Genomic DNA, 26,040 nt, shown 5'->3' with positions numbered 1-26,040 from the left:
GACGGAGAGCTTAAGAACATTCACCACCAAACACATCACTGTTGCCCTACTTCTCAGATACCCTACTGCTTTAGTTATATCTAACACTGCCAAAAGGAAGAAAAACAGAAAAGACATCATTACTCATTAGTGTAAGGTTCTAACTCCTCCATTTAAGGACCATCAGATATTTGAAAGCCTTTTAAAAAATAAAAAGGTAACAATAAGTGTCTTGATGTCTTCACAAAGTTACCCTTACTCTAATGGGCCTTTAAACTAACTCCTCAGAAATAAGTTAGCCAGAAGCTATGGAACTAACCTAGGTGCCCTTAACAGATGAATGGATAAAGAAAATGTGGTATATATACACAATGGAATATATTTTTAAATTTTTTATTTGTTCTTTTTAATTATACATGACAGTAGAATGCATTTTGATAGATTATATACACATGGAGTATAACTCCCCATTCTTGTGGTTGTACACAATGTGGAGTTATACTGGTTACACAATGGAATATTACTCAGCTACAAAGAGAATGAAATTATGGCATTTGTGGGTAAATGGGTGGAACTGTATACCATCATGCTAAGTGAAAATAAGACAATCCCAAAAAGCCAAAGGCTGAATGTTCTGATATGTGAATGTTAACATACAATAAGCAGGGTGGAGAGAGAAGAATAAGTTCATTGTATTAGACAAAGGAAAATGAAGGGAAAGGAGGGAGGATGGGAATAGGAAAGACAGAAGAATGAATCGGACATAACTTTCCTATGTTCATATATGAATACACGACCAGTGTAACTTCATATCATGTACAACCATAAGAATGGGAAATTACACTCCATGTTTGTATAATATGTCAAAATACATTCTACTGTCATATACAACTAAAAAGAATGAATTAAAAAAAGAAAAAAGCTCAGAGGGAACTGTCTTGTGGTAGTTCATACACTTATCAAAACATGAAATATTTTGAAAAGTAGTATAATGGGTAAAAATAAGAGATTTCAGATTAAACAGTCAAGTGGTTCCAATTCTAAGTCATTGGTAGAAGAAAATTAAAATTAGAGTTTCTTTCCCCTCCCCCTCAATTAAAAAGTCATAAATTCACTTTCTTTTTAAATAAATAAACCTATATCAGGTGTGATGGTACATACACATCTATATTCCCAGGTACCTGAGAGGCTAAGGTGGGAGGATCCCTTGAGCCCAGGAGTTCAAGACTAACCTGAGCCAAAAAGTGAGACCCAGGCTTTAAGGGAAAAAAAAATTTAATAAGTAAGTCTTTGTGAAAGAAAACCTGTAAAAATAAAACATTGAAAATGGCCTCACTTAGAGAACCTGCAATCAGGAGAAAATTTCACTGAAGCTTTAAGGCAAATGTGTAACAGAAAAAAATGAGTGTGAGTTTTAAAAGGCTTTGTTTGAAAGAGAATCATTGTAAAGTACAGTGTTACTACAGTATGCAGCAGAACAGGGGTATTTTCTTTTTCTATAACAGGTACTTTCCAGAATTGATACCAATAGTGCAGGAAATCCCTTATGATGGCTTCTGCATCTGAGCAGGGAACAGGAAATCAGAGTGGAGAAAGATAAAGGTAAATAATTCCACAGATTTCTTACATTTGACAGTTACTGTACTCACTTTGCCACTAGGGGGTAGTGAAACCATCTCTAAACTTTATGTTGCTTAGCAGGCTCTCTAGGACTTTTGTGGAAATAATCCTCCAGAATGGAACTAGGGTTGTCTTATCCGAATCCCTCAATTCTGAAGCATTCATCACTCACCCTCGGGCAGATGCTGTGATCTTATAAGTTCCTGGAACCAAGAGACGCCAGTAATCTCCATTTTTGTAACTAGTCACTGGGTGATTAATTTCAGCAACACTAATGGTGGCATTTAATATGCCCCTGCCATCAGTGCCATCAAGGACAAATCCTTTAACACCTTGATGAACCTAGATAAAGGACAAGAATACCAGATGTTAATGGTAAAGATCATCATCTAATTACTTTGGGAGCTCATATCCAAATTAACAGATTGTAATAATGTAAACAAATGGAATAAATAGGAATTTAGGATTTCAGAGTAAGGCTAAATGTAAATGCCCACTAAACAAAACATTTTAGTCTCTAAAGGCTAATTTTTCTAGGCTAGATTTACCTATATCATGAAAATATAAATAACACTGTTTAAATTTTGGAACATTCTATTTCAAAATATAGGATATTCTACAAGAAAATAGGCCTTGGCCTCTTTAAAAAGAAAACATCATGGGCTGGGGATGTGGCTCAAGCGGTAGCGCGCTCGCCCGGCATGCGTGCAACCCAGGTTCGATCCTCAGCACCACATACCAACAAAGATGTTATGTCCGCCGAGAACTAAAATAAATAAATAAATAAATTAATTAAAAAAAGAAAAAAAGAAAACATCATTTTTTAAAAAAATGGAAGGACTATAAGAAAGTAAAAAAGAAATAATAAGTGCAATATAAAAATATAGCTATAAAATTCATTTTGGGGATGAGTGTGGAAATTTGAATATGGACTAGGTGTTAGGTAATATCAAAGAATTACTATTAATTTTTGGTAATGGGTTATGGCATTTGGAGATGATATACAGCCAAAGACAGAGGCTGAAATATTTTGGGGTAAAAAACCTGAGCACTTCCAATTTATACTGAAACAGTTTAACCAAAACTGAGTGGAAATGAGTTTCATATATAAAAAGCAAACACAGAAAAATATTAAAAATTGTTAAATTTAGGTGTAGGAATGAGTGTTTATTATACTAGTCTTATAACTTTTCTGAATGTTTCCATTTTTTCAGAATAAAATGTTTTTAAATATTAGTACTGACCCCCAGACTTTATGCTGTGCCACTTAGGAAAATGATTAAAATAGAAAAGTACTAGTACAATGTATTAGATTACCCTAATTACCATAGGCATATTTCTTATAGTCTTTTACCTATAAGTTACCATGCATATCCAAACAAAAGGAAATTAATCATTTCACAGTAAATCACTGGCAATAAGAAAAAGAATTAAAATATTTACCCTATAACCCATATATTACTTGACAAACACTTTATTTTGGCCTTTGATAAGGTCAGGGTAAAGTGACCATTAGCCATTAAGAACAAAATGTCACTACCTTAATTTCTTTCTTTCTTTTTTTTTTTTTTTTTGGAGCTGTATATTGAACCCACAGACACTTTACCATTAAGCTACATCCCCAATCCTTTTTATTTTTTGTTTTGAGACAGGATCTCACTAAGTTGCTTAGGACCTCAATAAATTGCTTAAGCTGGTTTCAAATTTGCTACCCTCCTGCCTCAGCTTCTCCAGTTGCTAGGATTATAGGCATATACCATTGCACCTTGATTATTTAATTACTTCCTTTAAATGTTTTTCCCTATAAACAAATAAACTTATTTGCATCCATGAATTTTCTACATAAATGTACTAAATAAATTGGAATACAAAGATTGGGTAAATACACTAAAACAAGTTGAAATTTAAAAGGGTATATTCTAAAATCACTACATGAAAACCATGTGTCCACACGAAAATCTTCTTGCTCTTGAAAGAAACTATACTTCACTCCTGAATAGTCACCTGCTTCATAAACTGGATTAGAGATCTTCGATTCTGTTCCCAAAATCTTGGCAGATCTTTCTCAAATGGGTATTTCACACAACCTAGTTCAATAGTTACTTCAAAGCAATTTGTATGTAAATAGTTCCAGTCCTGCATACCACCTAAAGGACAAAAAAATTAAAATAAGTTACTCTGAAGGTCTAAATAGTTCAGTTCTTAAAAGGCAGGATGAGTACCTAGTAAAAAAGCCAAATTCATTTTGGATCTGCACTGGCTGAAAAACAATAATGGCATTCATAGGAGGGCTCTTTGATGCTTGTGGTCCAGGCAAAACATCTGGACTCTATGTTTAAGAAGAATTCAAGTGTAGCTTATATTCTTCCTATTGGTAAATGTAAGGTTCTTTACAATAGCCAGAAGTCAAGTACAACACTTATTATTAAGTTAAAGTGCATTACTTTTGCTCAAAAGTCAAAAAGCACCAAATTCAAAATAGCTGAAAAGGTTATCTGAATGTTTTAAACTATTTAAACAATTGTGGGAGGGGTACTAGGAATTGAACCTAGGGGTGAGCTACCACTGAGCTATATTCTCAGTCCTTTTGATTTTTTATTTTAAGACAGGGTCTTGTTAAGTTGCCCAGGCTGACCTCAAATTTGTGATTCTCCTGCCTTAGCCTCCCAAGTAACTGGAATAACAGACATACACCATTGCAATCTAGCTAAACAATATTTTTTAAAAGAGTGATTTTGTCTCAAAATTAAAAAAGATTAGAAAAGTTGAAAGTCCAAGTTTTAAGGCCTTGATAATCTTTACCTGGGACATTATACCAGTTAGCTCCATTTGTTATTCCATGAGGAAAATATTCATTAGGGTATATATTCTTGCAAGGTCTGCCTTGAAACATCTGGGAATTTTCCTGGGGGGAGAGAAAAAAGAATCTTTATTTGTATTTGTTAGTGTCCCCATCAAAAAAAAATAGGAAAGATATAGGAAAATAATAAAAGTGACTACAATAGGTTACGTAAGGGGGTAGGAGGTGAGGAGATGGGGCCATAGGAAGCATTGAGACTTTTTAATGTATAATTTTCTTTTTTTTTTTTTTAAAGAGAGAGTTAGAGGGGGGGGGGGGGAGAGAGAGAGAGAGAGAGAGAGAGAGAGAGAATTTTAATATTTATTTTTTAATCATCGGCGGACACAACATCTTTGTTTTGTATGTGGTGCTGAGGATCAGAGAGAGAGAGAGAGAGAGAGAGAGAGAGAGAGAGAGAGAGAGAGAATTTTAATATTTATTTTTTTAATCATCGGCGGACACAACATCTTTGTTTTGTATGTGGTGCTGAGGATCAAACCCGGGCCGCACGCATGCCAGGTGAGTGCACTACCATTTGAGCCACATCCCCAGCCCTAATGTATAATTTTCTATGCCAGAGTTTGACTATGTGAATTTATTTTTCAAAATCAAAATTATCAGGGCTGGGGTTGTGGCTCAGTGGCAGAGTACTTGCCTCGAACATGTAAGGCACTGGGTTTGATGCTCAGAACCAAATAAAAATAAATAAACAAAATAAAGGTATTGTGTTCATCTATTAACTAATTTTTTTAAAAAAACTGGCTCATATTCATACATTCATCTCATATCTTCAAGGAACTTGAAAGAAAAGACAATACACATACAATGTGGAAAAAGCAGCTTTCCCTGACATATAGGGGAACTAAGATGGGTCATCTGTGCTTTGCCTGCACAATGTACAATTATCCTATTATAACAGGTTATATATTTTCTTCCCTTAAGTCAGTACTCTTTGAAACAGTTTGTGTCTTTGTGTTCTCAGCATCTAGCCCAATGTCTGGCATCCAGTACATGTACAATTGCTTATTCAATGAAGGGGAAGAAAAACTGCCATGGAGACACAAATAAATGCTACTGGAATCCAGAGGACAGAAATATTACTTCTTACTAAAGTGGCAAGGGAAGTTTCCTGGAAGAAATTAAGATTTGAGAGATGATCAAAAATTCACTTCTTTCTATTGGAAATAGAAAAAAGAAAAGTGTGAAGAAAAGAATAATAATTTCCCATTTCCTCACCACCTTGAGAATTAACCTTTTAAATTTAAAATATATGAATAGTCACCTTCCAGAAATTTAATATAACAATTAAAGGCTGGTGATCTCATAACACTTGGTAATAATTGAACACATGCTTGCTTTTGCTTTGCCTTTTTTTTTTTTTTTTTTGGCAGGGAGGGGATTGAGTCTAAGGATGCTTTGCCACTGAGCTACACCCCCAGTCCTTTTTATTTTTTATTTTGAGACAGGATCTCACTAAATTGCTGAGGCTGGTCTTGAATCTGCAATCCTCCTAACTCAGTCTCCAGAGCTGCTGGTTTTACAGGCATGTGCTACTGTGCCCAGCTTGTACATATGCTCTTTTGTTTTCTGGTTTTCCAGGAAAGGCTTGTACAATGATCTTCTGTGCCTCTATCTTTATCTACGTTTCCGTCAATAGCTATCTATCCATCCATCTAATTATATTATACACACACACACACATATATTAGTGTACCATTGGACTAATATGCATATTATGTTTTAAAACTTTTATTGAATCAATGATCTGTACTACAATTGATGGCATCTTAGAATTGAGGAAATATAATTTTATAGACCTAATAGAATAGGACATAGCACAGGTACATTACAATAGAAGATAGGGGCTTCAGAAATGTGGAAATGAGGATAAATTAATAATCACTGAGATAATCATAATAAATACTACTTATTGAGTGTTTATTTAATGCCAGTCATACATTTTCTATAATATGTATATTATAAATGTGGATAAAATTTTAAATTTAAAGCATATATTTAAAAATATAAATAGAATATCTAACATTCTTCTTGCATCTTAATGGATCATCTAGTATAAAGCTAACTCTGGACACCACAGTTCTAAGACAGTAACGAATAACACTTTGACTTTCTTCAAAGTGTCATTTTGATGGATGACATATTAATGGTTCTAGGAGGCTTATTCTACAAACCAAGGGGCAAAATATAATCTTTTCAAAAAGACAGTACTGAGAAAACTGAAAATCCACATGCAAAAGAATGAATCTAGACCTTTTCCTCACATTGTACCCCAAAATTAGCTCAAAATGGATCATAAACCTGAATGTATAAACTATAAGTACTTAGGAAAAAATAGGAATAACCTTTATTTCCTAGATATTACACCAAAAGCACAAATGTCAAAAAAAAAATAGATAATTTGGACACCATCAACTTTCTTTTATTCTGTCTGTCCCCTTCGTTCCTTTGTTTTCATTTTTTGACTATTTGTAGTAAAGATTTTGTTTCATATTCTCAATACATGTTTGGGTATAATTAATCTATTTGGAGTGCCAACTTATAATTTTCTTCTGCTTCTTGATTACTTTTTGGTAATAAGAGGGTTTCCTTGTTTATATGTGTAAAATTTTATTTCCTGACTTTTTGCAATAGTTTTCATGAACTTTATCTTCCTCTTGTTCATTTTTATGATACTGGGCTATTTTACATGATTCCTAGTTTAATGATGCCCTTTTCTTTCATAATTAGTAAAGGTACTTCAGTGTGATTTTTTTGTTTGGGTGTTAAGGGTGAAATTATAAGGCCTTGAACTTTACAGGTCTTTCTCTGACTTGTAAAACCCTACATTTACCCCTTTTTTCATATTCTTTTCCTCTTCACCATCTAATTGCCAAAGGGCATCTTATTATTTCTCTTTTGTTTTCTTTTTTGTTTGTTTTCTTCCTCTAACAGGAGCTATGAGTTTGGAAGATTTCCCTTTAAAATGTACTCGTCCTTTTAAACTGCTTATCCCTTTAAATCACACCAGTTCCTTTAAGTTGTGTGCATTTTGAAATCTCTTTCTAGTACTTCAGTGCTCTTATCTGCTCAGCTCCTTTTTAAATATTTTTGGCTCTAGAACATATGTAATGTGCAGTCATTCCAAATCACCTTTAAGCCCACTCTCATTAGCCCCCCTCTCTGTCTTCTCCATAGATTTTCACAGTCAGCTTTTCCTTACCACAAAGCTGCACGCTAGGATAAAGGTGAAACCAGCACATGGCAGATCATGTAGGGATTTCCTGATTTTTTTTTTTTAATTCACAGTTATTTTGCAGTTTCAGGATCTTTTGTAATACCAAGGGCAGAATTTTGGTAGCTGTAAAGTCATTTTATATTATTTTGGGAAAAATTCTGGGAGATTGACTGCTACATATCCATTACTGTCTTTGGCCACTTAGAAGTCTCCCCAAATTATTTTTGAGAAATTTGGCAGCACAAGGATAAAAAATTATGGAAAGGTATCTTTATGGTGTTTATTAAGGCTAATGGAAGATATTATTTTTAGGTAAGCTGCTTATTAGCCAAGGGGGGGAAAAAAGGCCGTGAGTAAAGACTGGGGACTTTAATGATCACCTAACCCATTAATAGAAGATACGAAGGCTTAAGATTTCAGAGAAGGCAGGATGCAGTGCAATCAAGAAATGAACGAGAATAAGAGTAGGACACACACAAATAGTAATGGAAAAGGCAGAATCTACATGAACTCATACCAAGTTACTCAGAGTTGTATTTTAGCTCAATGCAAAGTGATCTACCGAGAGTAAGAGGAGTGGAACTAGAACAGTAGAGGATGAAGGCTTAAAACCACCATAGGGTCAGAAGAGCCAAATATGAAATGCTTCCAACTAGGATTGAAGGCTCAGCTGGGGTTAGAGAGCATATATATGGAGTGTAGCAAATTGCCATGACTCTATGACTATTCTGGGTTTCACTTATCAGGATGGAGAAGAGAGCTGGTGGCAACTACTGAGGATTGGATATTGGGAAGGCAGATATATCAAAGAGGTGTACAAGATCCACCATTACTGAAGATACATCTATGGGCCCAGGCTGGGTAGAAAGGGAAATCAAAAAGTTCAATTGTCTTAAGAAAGAAAAGCTAAGGAACCATAAAGCTCAATGGAGTTGAAAAGCAAAATCATGAAAATTAACACAGAATGTGATGGGAATATGTGCAGAATCTGATCACTTAATTTGGATTTCAATGATTGAAACAATATCCATTCTTCTGCTATTACTCTACTTGTGTCCTTCCAAAAAAATGGTATGCCCAAACAGAAGGCAATAAATCCTTAAGGTGAAATTCACAGCTGTGCTCTTCTATTAGCAACTCTGAATAATCTCATAATGTTCACTCAGAGAGGATGAAGAAGGAGGAATGATAAAAGGCTGTGATTTTAAAAGAGTTGCAGTAATAATCTTCATTATATATAATTAATAAATCACAGACTAAATCAGTAGATCCAAAACTAAAATTAATATGCCTACCCAAGCCCCAACTTTGAACATGTTTTCTAAGAAATATTTTTAAATGAAATTTTCACACACACACAAATTTTAACATTTCTGGTTGGTAAACAAATCTATGCTCATTATAGGAAATTTAGAAGACACTGAAACTTCTGCCTGCTTTCCTGTGCTATATACTACTATAGGATTTAAAATATCTTAAACCGGTCATTAGCAATTTTTTTTTTTCTGTAAAGGGCAAGACAGTAAAATTTTAGGTTTTACAGATCCAAAAGTCTCTGTTGCAACTACTCAATTTGTCCTCTGAAATCTACTAAGATGGCTACAAGGTTTTACTTCTTGAGTTTGTTAACATGGTGAATTACACTGACTTATTTTCAGATGTTAAAGGAAAAAGCAGCTACACAATCTATAAAAGTATGTATATACTATAATCTGTATGCTAATAAAACTTACAAAAACAAATGGTGGGCTACATTTGGCTCTAGACCTGTAGTTCATCAATCCTCCACTTTAGCCTCATTTACTGGACTTACAACTTAAATGTCTGTCAAATGAAATAAACTAGCATGTATATATTCCAAGTACTATTCTAAAAACCATAACTAAAAAGACATTACCTGTTAAAGGCTAATGGAGAAACGTATATAGCATGTCCAAAAGTGAGATGGGAAACAGAATAAAAAAGCCAAAGGCTGACTCAAAGGAGTCATGGAAGGCTTAAAAAAGAAAGCACTTGACTTACAGAACCTATTTTAAAGCATTTTTTAAATGAATTAATTCTATAGCATTTGATGCTCAAACACAAACCTACCTTGGAATAAGAAAGTGCTATTTGTTGAAACACAGCATCATCTGGTGATTTACTATAAATGGCAAGCCCTTGTTCATCATCATCAAAAGGGTAGTTTACCACCAAAGAACCTATAAGGGAAAAGAGAAAATACATTATGTTACAGGTTTCAAGATGGATCATTAAGATAAAGTTAAGTTTTTCACAATACTGTCAGAGACGGGAAATCAATAAAATTTCACCATGACTAATATTAATATAAATGAAAAATAAAGAGTAGAGGTATGGGGGTTGGGTTTGTAGCTCAGTGGTAGAGCACTTGCCTAGCATGTGTAAGGCCCTGGGTTTGATTCTCAGCACCACATAATAAATAAAATAAAGGTCCATTGACAACTAAAAAATATTTTTTAAAAAAGTAGGGGTATGGTTCAGTGGTAGCGCTTGCCTAGCAATGTGCAAAGCCTAGATTCAATCCCTAGGAACCTGGAAAAAAGAAAAATACAGCAATTTCCTAAATAAAAATCAAAGTAGGCAAGTGAGAAGGTAAATAGCTATGCATGATACCTAAAAGGTGCCTTCACTAGAAAGGTCTTGGGAATTTATCTGAATTTACTCTTGTAATTTACCTGTCAAAGCTGAAACTAAACATATACAGGTATAATTTAAACAATTTTATTTTTATAATATTTAAGACCAGAAAAATAGAGCAAATTTTGATAATTTTTTAGCAAAGTTTAGACATTTTAATAGAGTTTTAAAATAAGAGATCTTTGAGATCCAACTAATCCATCCCCCTCATTTTGGAGATATGGAGTCTAAACTAGAGAAGTTAAATGACTTATGAATCTTATGGAAAGTAGAGCCAGCGCTGACCCCCTTCTCCCCCCAACAACTAAAAATTTCTCCTATTGTGCTACTAGAAATTACTCAACTAGAGTTACATCATATGACTTCTTCTGACCTAAGATAAAGAAGTGATACTTCAGAACATGTAAAGGATATCAACTCCCTTCAAGCATCCCACAAGGCATAAAGTGGTTAGGGTGTTTCTTAGGCAAAACCTCTGAGCTACACATGTTCACTCTCCTTCCACAGAACTGTATCTTTTATTTCCCTATAGTCACATTGTTTTCTTTGTCCACATGTCCACTTATTATACCTTCTATTGATCCATTCATCTTTGCCCTTTTTTAATATGCTACATTAAAGGAATGGGAATAAAGGGAATAGAATATTCAACTTCATTTCAGGAAGTAATCCTGTAATAATAAATGCTAACATACATTCACAGGAAAAAAATAAACAGTATAAAGAACTGTGCTCTTGGGCTAGGGTTATGTAGCTCAGAGGTGGAGTGCTTGCCTAGCACATGTGAAGCACTGGGTTCAGATCCTCAGCACCATATAAAAAATAAATAAATAAGGTGAAAAAATTTTTCTTTCAAACCCCAAATAGCTCTAACAAGAACAAGATACTTTAGCACCTCTTCTGACTAAAATTTAACTTCTCAAAAACATGGAATTTTATCTTGGATCCATGGCCCATATGTAAAAATTCAAAAAAAAAATTCAAACAAAAAAAATCAGCATCAACTCCTATTCACTACTTTCAAATGGCTAATTTTCTTCCCTCTCTCTCTCTCTCTCTCTCTCTCTCTCTCTCTCTCTCTCTCTCTCTCTCTCGTATCAGGGATTGAACCTAGAGGCATTTAACCACTAGGTCACATCCCCAGGCCTTTTTAATATTTTATTTAGAGAGAGGGTCTCACTGAGTTGCTTAGGGCCTTGTTAAGTTGATGAGACTGGCTTTGAACTCACGATCCTCCTCCCTCAGCCTCCTGAGCCTCTGGGATTACAGGCATGTGTCAACACACCCAGCTCAAGCGGCTAATTTTCTAAAGTTTAAAAAAAGTGGGGTCATAAAAAGACTTAATATTAGCCAGGCAACTTGGGAGGCTGAGGCAGGAGGATTACAAGTTCAAGACCAGCCTCAGCAACATAGCAAGGCCCTAAGCAATTTAGTGAGATCCTGTCTCTAAAAACTACAAAAAAAGGGCTGAGGATGTGGCTTAGAGGTTAAGTACCCTTGGGTTCAATCCCTGGTACAAAAAAAGAAAAGTATAGGTAAATGGACCAACTCGGTCAAATGAGTGAAGAAGCTGCAGGGGGATACTGATTCCAAGTTACCACATATCAGCTGGTCATAAGAATTGTATAGATTGCTATATGGCAGTGTCCCTGACTCTGCTGAATAGCAAACAGTTAGGATGTAGTATGTGCATGTACTTGCTTTGAATAGAATTTTATTTCTTTTTGAAAGAAAACAGAGTTCACTACTGCTGACAGCAATTTTTTTTAGCTGCTTACTTGTGCTACATTTCCCAAATGATGTTATTTTCATGAAAATGTTGATTTCATTGTCATATGACACAGAATGAAAAGCCAAATCAATTCTTCTATTAGTTTTAAGAACAAAGCCTGTTTTCCAGTGGAGAACATAAACAGTGGATAACATTCCAAAACTATTTTGCTTGCCTAGTATTCTTTCTAGGACTGAAGAGCCTACATAAGTCTTGTTGAAAGTTAAAACTTCTATACAATATAATAAGAGCGCACCATTCTGCTAAGAAGGGACTCATGCTAAGCTCCATGAGTCCTGAGGAAGAGAATTCCATTTTTTCAATATTTATGCAGAATACAAGAAAAGAGGACACAGAGTTTAAGTTAGATATAGAGAATTTCTCTCCACTGAAGATGATTGTGAATTGTAATATGGAGTCTGTTAAAAAAAGAGTCTATAAAGATTTTTATCCATTCACCAAATACTTATTGGACAGAGTGCTAAGCAAGTGATTTAAGGGGTGATTAAGATGATTAAGATATGATTTTCATAAGCATAGGAGCTTCATCATGTGCTTAAAAATTAAAGGTATGTCCCATGAGCCTAATATGTAGCAAATGTACCTAGTATAGGCACAAGTTAAACAATATCTCCTTTCAAGGTGTTCTGCCCTCAGCAAAGATAGAAATTAACATCCTATGTAAACCCTTATAGCAGTAATTATGGGTACACATAGGTGGGGGATCCAAAACACTTCTCAGTGGAGGGAATACATAACAGGAGCCTTGAGAATGAGCCTTAGAAGAGGTGATATTAGTATTTTTTTTTACTTAACCAACCTTGATATAAGAGCAAAAAATAAAAATCCTCAATACAAAATAAATAAATAAAAGGAGCCAGACACAAAAGGATAAATATTGTATGGTTTAATTTACATGAAAAATTCAGAACAGATAAATCTACAGAGAGAGAACAGATGGTTGGTTCCCTAACATTGAAGGGAAGGGAGAATGGGAAGGAATTGCTTAACAGGTATGGTGTTTCATTTGGGGTCCTGGAGGTGTTTTGGAACAGATTTTTCAATTGTGAATGTACTAATTGACACTGGAATTGTTCACTTTAAAATAGTTCATCAAGAATTCATGACAATTTTAAAAAATTGGTATCAAAATTTATAAAAAGGAAATCTTACTTTTTCCTATATCTTTCAAAATTCTAAATTGTTAAGTTGGCAGTGAAGGGGATCAAAATATAGCACTCAAAATATATTACTCTGGCTCATTATTTTGAGTTGAAGACAATTGGGAAACAGCAGATATAGGAAGGGCTTTGTGCTCTCCTCATTTCTGCCTAGGTGCCTGGTATAAATTTCTGGTGAGAAAGCTACCTTCTGGGTACAAGGAAAAAGAAAACATTCTTACCATTAGAGACAACAAGCAAAGCCAAGACAAGTGTACACAAACAAATCTTACTAAAACAAGCCCTATCTTCCATAAGTTTACCCATGTATTTCCCAGTAAGTTTCCTACAATTTACTGCCCCCAGAAGCCCAAATATCTTTCCTTTGACTAGACACTTTTCACAACATATCACATAATTGCTAAAGTCTAACTGCTATTTCTTTTGGAGCTTTACTTTTTTCCTATGAGGCCTCCCCCATCCCCTATGCCACAATAAAAATATTAACATCAAACAAAATTCATATGCTTTCCTCCTGTTAAACTGTTAATTACCTGTTAATCACAAATTTCAGCTGACAAACCTAAGAGAGTAGAGAAGGGTTTTACCTCTACGAAAGAAAGAAAGAAAGAAAGAGAGAGAGAGAGAGAGAGAGAGAGAGAGAGAGAGAGAGAGAAAGAAAGAAAGAAAGAGAGAAAGAGAGAAAGAGAGAAAGAGAGAAAGAAAGAAAGAAAGAAAGAAAGAGAGAGAGAGAGAGAGAGAGAAAGAAAGAAAGAAAGAAAGAAAGAAAGAAAGAAAGAAGAAAGAAAGAGAGAAAGAGAAAGAAAGAAAGAAAAGAAATCAAGAAATCAAAAAAAATATATTTTGTTCTTTTTAATTTCTGTGCTAAGATTTTAGAATCATCTAAGAATTCTTAAGGTGAGAAAACAAAATATGTCATGGAAAGAAAAACATCCACATGATTGAATATGCCTATGTCTCAACTATATGCAAGGACTTGATAGGATATCTGTAAATATATCCTGAAATATAACTATTATTGAATTTTTGGATTTAGCTAACATGACAAATGAATTATTCTGAAAATATTTTTAAAAATTCAAAATGAAAAATATTTTCTATCAAACATAGCATAAGATATTCAAAACATCAAAAATTTATTTTGCAAGCCAGGATGTAACTTTACAACTCCAATACAACTATCTTAGAACAGCCCATGATTACTAACTGTAGAATTATTTTTTCTTCTGTAATCTTTGAAAGCAATTTTTAGAGAATCTCAATTTACTTCCTAAATCTAAATATTCATAAATATGTACTATTATTCTAAAAAGAAGGTTACTATATTATTTAACTATAATATTTAACCATCACTTACTATCTGGTTTAGAACATTTTCATGACTCCAAAAAGAAACTCCAGAACCCATTAGCAGTCACTCCCCTTCTCCTTCTCACTCCAACCCAAGGCGACTTTCTGACTTGATGGATTTGCCTGTTCTAAACATTTCAAATCTAAACATCCATAAAAATGTACTATTATTCTAAAAGAAAGTTACTCTATATGCTACCAAATCTCAGTTGCAATGCTTCTTTTGGAACAGTCCAACAAATGTTCACACCAAGTTTCTTCCCTGTTGTCCGCAGGGCTATGTTTTCACTCTTTCTTTTTTTAAAAAATAGCTTTATTGATATAATTTACATACCATATGACTCACCCATTTAAAGGTTTTTAGAGTACTCACAGGGTTATACACCCATCACTTACTGTCTGGTTTAGAACATTTTCATGACTCCAAAAAGAAACCCCAGTCACTCCCATTCTTCTTCTCACTCCAACCCAAGGCGACTACTTTCTGTCTTGATGGATCTGCCTGTTCTAAACATTTCAAATAAATGTGATCATATTATATGTGACTGGCTTCTGTCACCATAATGTTTTTCATGGTTCATCTGTGGCTCAAAATGGAGGTAAAACCACCACCCGACTCTGACTCCAACTCTGGCCCTTGCTGCCACCATGGGGGGCAGTCAGGATCCAAAGGAAGCAGAGCAATTGAGGAAGCTGTTTATTGGTGGTCTGAGCTTTGAAACAACAGATGATAGTTTAAGAGAACATTTTGAGAAATGGGGCACACTCACAGATTGTGTGATAATGAGAGACCCCCAAACAAAATGTTTCAGGGCTTTGATTTTGTGACTTACTCTCGTGTTAAAGAGGTAGAAGCGGCAATGTGCGCTCAGCCACACAAGGTTGACAAGTGTGTAGTGGAACCAAAGAGAGCTGTTTCTACAGAGGATTCTATAAAGCCTGGTGCCCATCTAACAGTGAAGAAACTTTCTGTTGGTGGTATTGAAGAAGATACGAAGAATATAATTTGAGAGATTACTTTGAAAAGTACGGCAAGATTGAAACCATAGAAGTTATGGAAAACAGGCAAAATGGGAAAAAGGGAGGATTTGCTTTTGTAAGTTTTGATAATTATGTTTCAGTTGACAAAATTGTTGTTCAGAAATACTACACTATTTATAAGCATAATTGTGAAGTGCAAAGGGCCCTTTCTAAACAGGAGATACAGTTTTCTGGGTCACAAAGAGGTTATGAAGGTGGACCTGGCAACTTTATGGGTCGTGGAGGAAACTTTGGAGGTGGTGGAGGTAACTTTAGCAGTGGTGGAAACTTTTGGTGGAAGAGGGGCTATGGTGGTCGAGGTAGTAGCAGCAGAGTTAGTTACAGAGGAAGTGATGGTGGATAAAATGGATTTGGAGGTGATGGTGGCAACTAGGGTGATGGTCCTGGTTATAGTAGTAGAGGAGGCTATGGTAGTGGTGGACCAGAATATGGAAACCAGGGTGGTGGATATGGCAGTGGAGGAAGAAGATATAATGGTTACAACAAAGGAGGAAATTTTGGTGGTGGGAACTATAATGATTTTGGAAATTACAGTGTACAACAGCAATCAAATTAGGAACCCATGAGGGGGGGCAGTTTTGGTGGGAAAAGTTCTGGCAGTCCCTAAGGTAGTGGTTATGGATCTGGTGGTGGAAGTGGTGGATATGGTCAAAGAAGGTTTTAAAAACAGCAGAAAAGGCCTACATTTTTTAGAAGCAGAGAGAGCAAGGAGTTGTCAGGAACAGCAAGTCATCCCAAATGCATTAGAGGAACTGTAAAAATCTGCCACAAAGGAATGATGATCCATAGTCAGAAAAGTTACTGCAGCTTAAATAGGAAACCTTTCTTATTCAGTACTTTCATAGCCACAGTTTGCAAAAAGTGCAGCTATTGATTAATGCAATGTAGTTTCAAATAGATGTACATTTCTGAGGTTCTTCATCTGTTGTAGCTTTGTCTTTTTCTTTTTCTTTTCATTACATCGGTATATTGCCCTGTAAGTTGTGGTAGGTGGTACCAGTAATAAAAATTAAGGAATTTTAAACTTTTCAATATTTATGTTGTTCAGTTTTTCTACATTTTAGGTCAGAAACTTTAACAAATTGCAGTTTTCAAAATGTTTCCTTGTGAGTTAACAGTAAAGAAGATTACTGTTAATTACTATTTTGTTAAAGTTTAAATGTAAAGAAACATCAGCTGACTTGCAATATAAGAGGAACCTATTCTCCCATTTCCAAACCATGACATGAATGGGCACTGGTTGATTCATGGAGAGAATAGACATTTGTTTGTTTGAAATGGGTTTAGATAAATAGGATTGGGTATTTAAATTAGCATATTTGTAAACTTAATAGCACTAAGATTACCTTCAAATGAAAAATCTCAATATTCCTATTTAGTTTTTGTTCATTTTCTTTCACAATGGAATCATGATTTTAGTGTGATAGATTTGCTGAGCTCTGCTGTATTTAGAACATCTCTGTTCTACATTTATCTTGGTCACATTTAAACTGCTGCTATAGTTTTTGGGTGTAAAGAATGTCTGCTGCCCTCTATTTAAATTCTGCAAAAGGGTAGTGGATGTTTTCCCCCCTCCCACCTTAAAAACCATTGTTAAATTTTTAAGATATGGGTCCATTAAGCCTACTACATTGGAGCCAATTAGTGGGTACTTGCTTTTGTTTTATTTTTAAAGGACATGAGGCCCACACATCTTGACTTGTTTTCCTTGATTTAATTTTTCCCCCTGATAAAGCTTTCATAGCAAGAGAATAAAAATCATGCTACTGAACCCTAACTGGCTGGCACGCTTTCATGGTTTTACCCAATACATTTTGCTGAATAAACCAAGGATAGTTTAGGTACAATTGTACAAAATAACTTGATGCAGCAGAAATATAGCACCGTTGCTTAGTACAAGCTTCTTACTTCCCAAAGACCTGAATTCCAAATTTAGATAGCTTGAGTTCTTATTTAAATTCCCAAAGAATACACTGTTATTCCTGTGTATACTTCAGCCTAAGTTATGTTGGTGTGAATTATCGATTTGTTTGGAAGACCATGGTTGAGAAGAGTTATAGATAACAAGGTTATATATACAAAATGTTTTACTGTTTTGCACCAGCTAGTGCTTAAAATTTCATTCACACCCTAAAAAAAAGAAAGAAAAAGTTTCATCTATGTTGTTGCATGCATCAGTACTTGATTTCTTTTCATGCCAAATTATAATCCTTTGTGACTATATCACATTTTATCCATTTCTCAGTTAATGGTTGTTTGGGTTGTTTCTACTTTTTAGTTATTATAAATAATGCTCAATGAACATTAATGTGCAAGTTTGTGTACATGTTTTTAGTTCTCTTAGGTATTGGTACCTTTGTCCTTATTCACAAAATTGTAGCTGAACTTTATGATAATTTTCAATGTTGGCCTCTCATTCTATTCAACTGATCTATTCCGACTGAATGATGTGGAGGTATATAAGCTTGGACCCTCCTACATGAGAATGAGGTCACTATGCTATAGTTAATGATATATACATACATACATTATCTATCTATCTATATCTATATCTATATCTATATACACATACACACACATAAACACACACACACACACACACACACACACACACATATATATATGTAGCAAGTGAAAGATAAAAGAATGTCAAAATGTAAGCTTACATTGAAGAGTTTATGAAATTCTAGAAAGAAAATAAGACTAAACATTTGGATCTATTAGTGTTCGATGTTTATGAACGACAAAGCGTGTTATCAAGTTTCAAGTGTGAGAAATAAATATAAAACATCTGAAGAACTGCTAGAGGAAGAGGATGGGGGAGGATGATGACAAGAGAGTAGGGGTGAAGAGGAGGGAAGATGGAAAGAGGAAGAAGAAAACAGAGAGATGAGGAGAGAAGAGAAAGGAAAAGAGAAATGTGGAAGAGTAAAGGGTTGTAGAGGGAAAAGGAAGAAGAAGGGGAGGAAGGAGAAAAATAAGGCAGGGAAAAAGTCAGGAAATTGGCCTAAAAAGTAATGAGAAAATATCGTTATTGCTATCTGCCATGGAATCAGTAACAGAATATTCATTTTAAGAAATCCTAAGACTATAAACAGATAAAATTTCACCATGGTTTTCAAATGCTCTCAAGAAGAACTAATTAATGGACTATAAAGTTTCCATACCTCCATGCAGGTTTGCAGACAGGACAAATGGATAGGACTTCATCCAACTCATGACAGCAATAGTTTCTGGTTGGGTAGGATCTGTGATCTGAACAAATTGGTCCGGGAAATTTCGGTTCAGGTCAAAGTTGTTGCTGTTGTTTCTGCCAATTCCACTTCCTGAATCTCCTGTGGGATAAAAGAATAAAATTTAAGTCATGATACTTACATTTTAATCCAACCCATACTGCTTCAGCTATCTTAATTCAAAGGTAACTATGAACACACCAGGTATCATTATTATCAATCCCACTGTGTTTAAAATATAGATTTTTTTTTAAGTATACAGCATAAAAAAGATATCTCTTCCAGATGTTTTGAACAGAATAGTAAAACTACCATCCTTTCATTTCTGCCCTTTGGTGATACTTTGAAAGAAAAAAAAAATCCAATTACACAAATTATGTTAAAAGCATTGCTCAACTGTCAATAATCCACACATAATGACATGATCACAATGTTGAGGGAGTATTACTGTTCAGAAGAGGACTCTATTGTACTTTTAATACAGCTCACTAAGACATTGTAAAGAAACAGATCAAATGAAAACTTTGATAAGCTTACATTAAAATAATACAAATTTAAAGTTAGTACACAGTTGGAAATTTAATGTGATGAAGAAAAAGGTTCAATTTACACTTAACAGCGCATATTCCATTTTAATAGGAAATGAGAACTCTGTCATTAAGATGAGAAAAAAAAAATACATGTGAATGGCAAAGAGTTGCACCTTTCAGAAAGCGGGTAGAGGGCATGTGGGAGGAATCTGTGATGCTGATAAAGAATGAGTTCCTTAGGGAGTTAATCTGAATAATATGTAAGGATTAACCCAGCCTATTTTTTCAAGACAGCGTCTAAGTAATAACAACCAGCTTATTCTCCCAGTGGACAGATCAGCGCTAATAGTCATGTGCCTGCATATTCATAGTGTGGAGCCAATTCTACTCACAAGTATCACTTCCTAGAAGTAATTGTAGGAGAGTAAAATATCCAAATCCAAATAGATTTATAGGGCATATTTCAAGTTAGTTATTCAGAGAAACTGCATAGAAGCTCTGAAAACTGTCCTTTTAAAAAAAAGAAATTTACATCTATCTACATTAGTAAACAGCAAATGCATGCAACAGCTTTTCTGATAACCCCAAGATTAGAGATATGACACTTGGCCCAGAGATGACCAGAGGTGGCTTTTACATGGGAGAATTTATCTGTGTAACAAACAACCTTCTCTGTGTAAATTCTCCCCTCAACTTTCCATTGCCTGCAGTCACTTCCATTCCAAGAAGGCCTGTTGTATAGCTATATATAAGCTTCAACAGCCTAGCCTGCATTTGAATCTCAAATGCCATTGTCAGTTTATAATAGACTAAAATTATCAAACCTTCAGAGAGAAAAGAGAAAATATGAAACTTCCCTACAGAATCATGGGCTAGGAAAAGATAGATTCTCACTCTACTACTGTTCTGCCTAAGACAGTGTCTGTAAACCTCTCCAAGACCTTACCATACTGCCCCCAGGAAAGGTGCACCTGCCTAGAGGAAGGAAAGGTGGGCTCCACAAATGAGAAGTCAATAATTTAGCAGATTTAGAATATGTGTAAGGAGCCCAACACCGAGGCACATACCTGTAATCCCAGCAACTCAGGAGGCTGATGCTAGAGGATTGCAAGTCCAAGGCCAGACTCTACAAATTAGCAAGGCTCTTAGAAAATTAGCAAGACCCTGTCTCATAGTGAAATATAAAAAAAGGCTGGGAATGTAGCTTAGTGGTAAGCCCCTGGATTCAATCCCCAGTACCCCAAAATAATAAAAAAAATATGCCTAAGAAACAGAACTGGGTCAATAACAGAGCTTCAAGTATATCTGGTTTGATTTTTCACTTAAAAATAAAGTTATTAATTCAATAATAAGAACTACTGTTTAAAATACAACAATTTGATCTTGTACTATTTTTAACACATAAGAACCATTGCCAAAATGAAATAAAAATATTATTAAACATAAATTTGATCACATAATGAACAGCCTGGCCCATCTTACAAGAATATAAGAGCTAAAGGAACTGGGGTTGTGGCTCAGTGTAGAGCGCTTGCCTGGCATGTGTGAGGCCCTAGGTTCCATCCTTAGCACTACATATAAATAAAGAAATAAAGTAAAAAATCCACTGGCAAATAAAAAAATATAATAAAAAAAGAATATAAGAGGTAAAATCACTTACAAGAATAAAAACAGGCAGAAATTACAAGGAAATAAGTTCAAATTCTCTTCTATTTCAAAGTAATCATGCCATGTGATAACCTAAAGATTACCATTAATATTCAGTTATTTTTTACCTTCCTGAGATTTCTCATACCCATCAGGGTTCATGGATGGCATAAGGTGAATTCTAGTGCTTCGAACTAAATCTGTTACTTCAGGGTCTGTTCCAAAGTTCTTACAAAGGTATTCGATGAGGTTCAATAGCAGTTCTCTTCCAACTACTTCATTTCCATGCATGTTTCCAATGTACTTAAATTCTGGTTCACCTGAAAACAAAGCAATTTTATGGAAGATTTTTTTTTTCCTTTTCAGTTATCACAGACTTTCTATTTTATGCCCAATATGTATAAAAATCCTGAGCCAAATCAGGTGTGGTGGTGTGAGCTTGTAATCCCAGCAACTCAGAAGGCTGAGGCTATTTAGTGAGACCCTGCCTCAAAAAAAAATAAATAAACAAATTTAACAGGTATTTTTGGCAAAAGAAAAATCTTTACATCTTACAAAACATCTTCCTTACTAACATGTATGTCTGAGCAGATTTAAATCATATGAGGTTCATACACACACACATGTGCATATAAAAAATACTATTAGAAAAAGAAATTAAATCTCTGTACATATTAAATCCAGTGTCTAGTATAGACTATCAAATGGATTTTCTTCTTTTCTGGCAAAATACTGGCTATACGTTTTTCTTTTTTGATTATGTTTTTTAATTCCAAAAGGCTTTGTGCATGCCAAGCACACACTTGCTCACTGAGTTATAATCCAACTGCCCTCCCCCCACCAGTAGTACAAATTTGGTTAATGTTTGTAATAGTGTTCTAAGACAGGCTAAGGGAGGACCATGTGGCAGTCATTTTCAGAGTCCCCAGTTTCTTCTACTTTTTTGTATCTAGTCAGTCTTGAAGCAATGCTTTTTACACACATGATCTTCTTTTCAAACTTATAAAATTCTTTTTCCTCTCTATCTTACCATTATGCTTCACGCTGTTAAATGACCTTTCTGGTCAAAGCATGACAACATAAACCAAAAGCTTTGAGAGGCACTGAAATTATGTTTAAAGACCATACCAGTTACCTGGTTCATGGACACCTGGGTTATCGGATATCTCCATCACATAGAGTTCTCTTGACTCTACTGATTTTCCTAATGAATACAGACGAGTAATATTAGGATATTCATTGGCAAATCTTCTCAAGAAGATTTCCATATCAGGGAAATGGTGGTGGTGAAAGTCTTTGGGCTGAATTGGTTCGTGAGAAGATGATGTTCCACGAGGAACATTAAGTAGAGCAACAGAACTAGCAGTTGCTATAGTCTCAGTCGTGTCAGGAATTAATGAAACAACAGCAGTTGGCCGAAGGGCAAAATCCACCTCTGTAGCTGGTCCTTCTTTCACTATTATGTCATTAATTGTCAACGGCATATATCTGAAAAAAATATTTGAAAAAGGAGATGGCTTGGGGTTAAGACACACGATACTTTAACAATCTAAAAACAGTACTTCTGACTACTCTTGCACTTAGAGGTCTATCAAAACTCAAAAGTAAATACAGATAAATGTGCAAATTTAAGGGCTTTAGCATGTTATCTCATAGAGAATCTTAGATTAATAGAGAATCTTAGATTAAGACTTTAAAGAATTATTTTTCTTATCAACCTTTTCAGGTACTATACACTCAACTGCTTACCAAAAAAAAAAAAAAATCACATTCAAGGGAAAGAATATGCTTATTACTTCATTGTAACTCTTGCTACACTCCTCAAAGGCATCAATTATCTAATTTTTTGCCATGCTTTATCAAACTGACATCCTGACCTCTTTTCCTAAGTAGTAAATTTCAAAATTAAATGAAAAGTTATCAATTAAATCCTTATGAAAGTGAGTTTTCAGAAAGGTGTCCAAGGGAGGTGGGATACCACTCCTCTGATATATTAGAAAGCTAATGACATTCTTCAAATGTCATTTTCAGAGTCCCCAGTTTCTTCTACCTTTTTTTTTTCATCTAGTCAGTCTTGAGGCAATGCTTTACACACATGATCTTCTTTTCAAACTTATAAAATTCTTTTTCCTCCCTATCTTACCATTATGCTTCACGCTGTTAAGACTATGTGACATAACACTCCATGATAGTATTCTTATATAAAAGGAGAAAAATGAGACAATAAGGAAAAATAAAATCCAGATACAGTGAGTAACATGTATAAGACTAGTTTTCTGTCTTTGGTATAAATTAGAGGCTTGACATTTTAATTAAGAGTCTAGTTTAAATTCTTACCCAGGTGAAACTACTGTAAGATTATAAGTTCCAGGAACAAGTAATCTGTGGAAATCACCAAATCTGCCTGTTGTGATATTATGATTAATACCAGCCACTGAGATGGTTGCATTCTCTAACTCAGCTCCTGTTACCGAATCTGTAACAAATCCTTTTATTCCAATGTGGACCTAAAAAATAAGAACCAAAGTTCATAGTCAATTTGGAAGGCAAGAGAATATAATACCTCTTTTCCTGATGTCGGAATTTCTAAAAGTCAGGATTACTCTTTTTATCTTTCCAAAATATTTTTCAATACGTTTGAAATAAAATACAGATGAAAGTATTAAATCCCAAAGTCATAAATGTCTGGACTCCACTAAGCACTAAGGTTCGTTTGAAGTTCCCTCTCTTCAAAGTCAGGCTTCTAATTTTCTCAACAAAGTATAATTTCTGGTATATCCAATAGTTGTATTAGCTTGTCTTCTTTTTTTTTTTTTGTGGTGGTGCTGGGGATTGAACCCATGGCATGTAATGTAAGCACTCTACCAACTGAGCTATATCCCTAGTCTAGTATTTAAATTGATCTAATATCCATGATTCATACAGTGGTAAAGGCTCTCCAGCAAATATGAACACATGACATTGTAATAACCTGTATAATTGTATAAATTTATGGAGTTTTTGGAAGGGCTTTTTGGTGCTTGGGATCAAACTCAAGGCTACAAAGCATGCCAAGCACTCACTTGCTCACTGAGTTATTATCCAACTGCCCTTCCCCTACCAGTAGTACAAATTTGGTTAATCTAGTTTGAAATAGTGTTCTAAGACAGGCTAAGGGAGCACCATGTGGCAGAGAACTAGGAGTGGGGGACAGAACTACAATGTGTTGTATGAGATTATGATCTAATAATCTCTAAAAATTATCTCCAATCCTAATAAAACAGATACAATAAATGATACCCAATAAAGATTGGCATTCATATGTAACCAAATTTCTCCCTTATTTAATCCATTATTTCTGTACCCCAGGCTTCCAGTCAGCTATTACCTTTTCAATCAATGTGATCAGAGACTCACGATTGTTCTCCCATTCCTGTCGAAGCTGAGAAGCAGGTGGGTATTTGCAACAAGACAGTTCTAATGTAATCTCAAAACAGTTGGCCCATATGTAATTGTAATCTTGCATACCACCTGTAACATAAAGAAAAAAACAAACATACCTAATGAAGGAAAGGAATTCTACCCTCCAAAAGATTGAAGAAATTAAATCACCCTTCTCTTGCCATATATAAATTTTCTTTTCATTAGGCTGCTTGAAATTGGAGAAGCTTCTTCAATTGTAAAGGATGTCAAGAAGGAAGGTTAGTTGGATTATACATTGAAAAGGAATATACATAAAGGAACTATATTTAACTAGTAGGATGAACAGTTATGAAGAGTATGACTATATCAGTTAATAACAATATTGATAACAGCTCTACATTTGAGTGTTACACACATAATCTTCTTTTCAAACTTATAAAATTATGCTGGACCTGTCCCTAAAAGCTTGACATGTATTAACATTTAATCTTTAAAACAATTAAATGAGGTAGGTATTACTATTTTGTGATTTTTACAGATGTGAGAAGTAAGGTACAAAGAGGTTAAGATTTATACCAGAATGACACTGAAGGGTGCACATGATCTTAAAGTTGTGAAGAATATTCATGCCAAAGAATCATTAAGTATCCTACTATTTGAATTGTACTCCCCTTTATCAAGGTGGCAAGAGAAAAAAGAAAGTAACTAGGATGGTACAGCTATATAAATCAGGTAAAAATAAGACACAATGAACCCTTTCAGAGTGTGTTTAATGGGAGATGGAATTAAAAGGGAAATAAACACCCATGGTCAATCATCTTCACCACCTTTATACCTATACAAGCCCACATACTAGTTTTGTAGAAAGTCTTTTACCTTATTATTCCTGTCACTTGATTTTCTCACATCTTATTTTAGGTGGATAAAGACTAGAGTGGAAAAGGAAAGGGCCATAAATTTACTATGATCTCTGAACTTGCTCCTGAAATGTGGCTATAATATCAGATGGTTTCCAATGCCCCCCCCCTTTTTTTGGTACTGGGGATTAAATTCAGGGGCACTCAACCACTGAGCCACATCCCCAGCCCTATTTTGTATTTTACTTAGAGACAGGGTCTCACTGAGTTGCTTTGCACCTTGCTGTTGCCGAGGCTGGCTTTGAACTTGCCATCCTCCTACCTCAGCCTCCCAAGCCACTGGGATTATAGATGTGTCACATGCTGGCTCCAATACCCTTTTTTTTTTTTTTTTTTTTGCATATGAAATAATCCCTGACCTTAGTCACTTCCTTCCACTATCCCTGAAAGATGCCTTGAGAGCCTATGTTTGGTTCATTCAATGTCCACTACTCATCAAAATCCTCCTCTGTATCTGTGCCTGGCAAGGCAGACATCCTTTTTCCCCAGATCATCCCCAGATATTCTTCCCGCTCTGATAGGGCATAGTACAAATGTGGGTTTTGAGGGTCCTATTTTTCTAGTACCAGCACATTTCAGGCGATGATAACAAGATCCTTCAGATCAGAAGAAGGAGAGTAATTTCCCTTTCATGGAC

The 26,040-nt window shown here is 35.0% G+C and overlaps 2 protein-coding genes and 1 pseudogene across 2 annotated transcripts in view; 1 reads left to right on the top strand and 2 right to left on the bottom strand.

Moving 5' to 3' along the window:
* Nucleotides 1–26,040, bottom strand: part of Cpd (carboxypeptidase D) — a 90,124-nt gene that overhangs the window by 17,341 nt on the left and 46,743 nt on the right. Inside the window, exons 8-11 of the mRNA XM_005327869.4 lie at nt 9,765–9,874; nt 4,402–4,504; nt 3,604–3,746; nt 1,772–1,941 (exon numbers count right to left, since the gene is read on the bottom strand). Of these exons, the coding sequence (XP_005327926.2) occupies nt 1,772–1,941; nt 3,604–3,746; nt 4,402–4,504; nt 9,765–9,874 (526 nt within the window). The remainder of the gene's footprint in view (nt 1–1,771; nt 1,942–3,603; nt 3,747–4,401; nt 4,505–9,764; nt 9,875–26,040) is intronic.
* Nucleotides 15,131–16,338, top strand: LOC144376132 (heterogeneous nuclear ribonucleoprotein A3 pseudogene; annotated as a pseudogene).
* LOC144375584 (carboxypeptidase D-like) lies at nt 17,794–24,622 on the bottom strand. The gene is made up of 6 exons (XM_078040973.1): nt 24,452–24,622; nt 23,422–23,591; nt 22,208–22,572; nt 21,213–21,404; nt 18,842–19,009; nt 17,794–17,804 (listed from the first exon to the last, which is right to left on the bottom strand). Exons 1-6 carry the CDS (start codon nt 24,587–24,589, stop codon nt 17,794–17,796), a joined length of 1,044 nt encoding a protein of 347 aa, XP_077897099.1. The 5' UTR covers nt 24,590–24,622.

This window comes from Ictidomys tridecemlineatus, chromosome 3 (assembly GCF_052094955.1).
Source record: "Ictidomys tridecemlineatus isolate mIctTri1 chromosome 3, mIctTri1.hap1, whole genome shotgun sequence".
NCBI classification, from domain to species: domain Eukaryota; kingdom Metazoa; phylum Chordata; class Mammalia; order Rodentia; family Sciuridae; genus Ictidomys; species Ictidomys tridecemlineatus.
The sequence above is the reverse complement of the archived record's forward strand: the minus strand, read 5'-3'. Positions and strand labels throughout refer to the sequence as shown.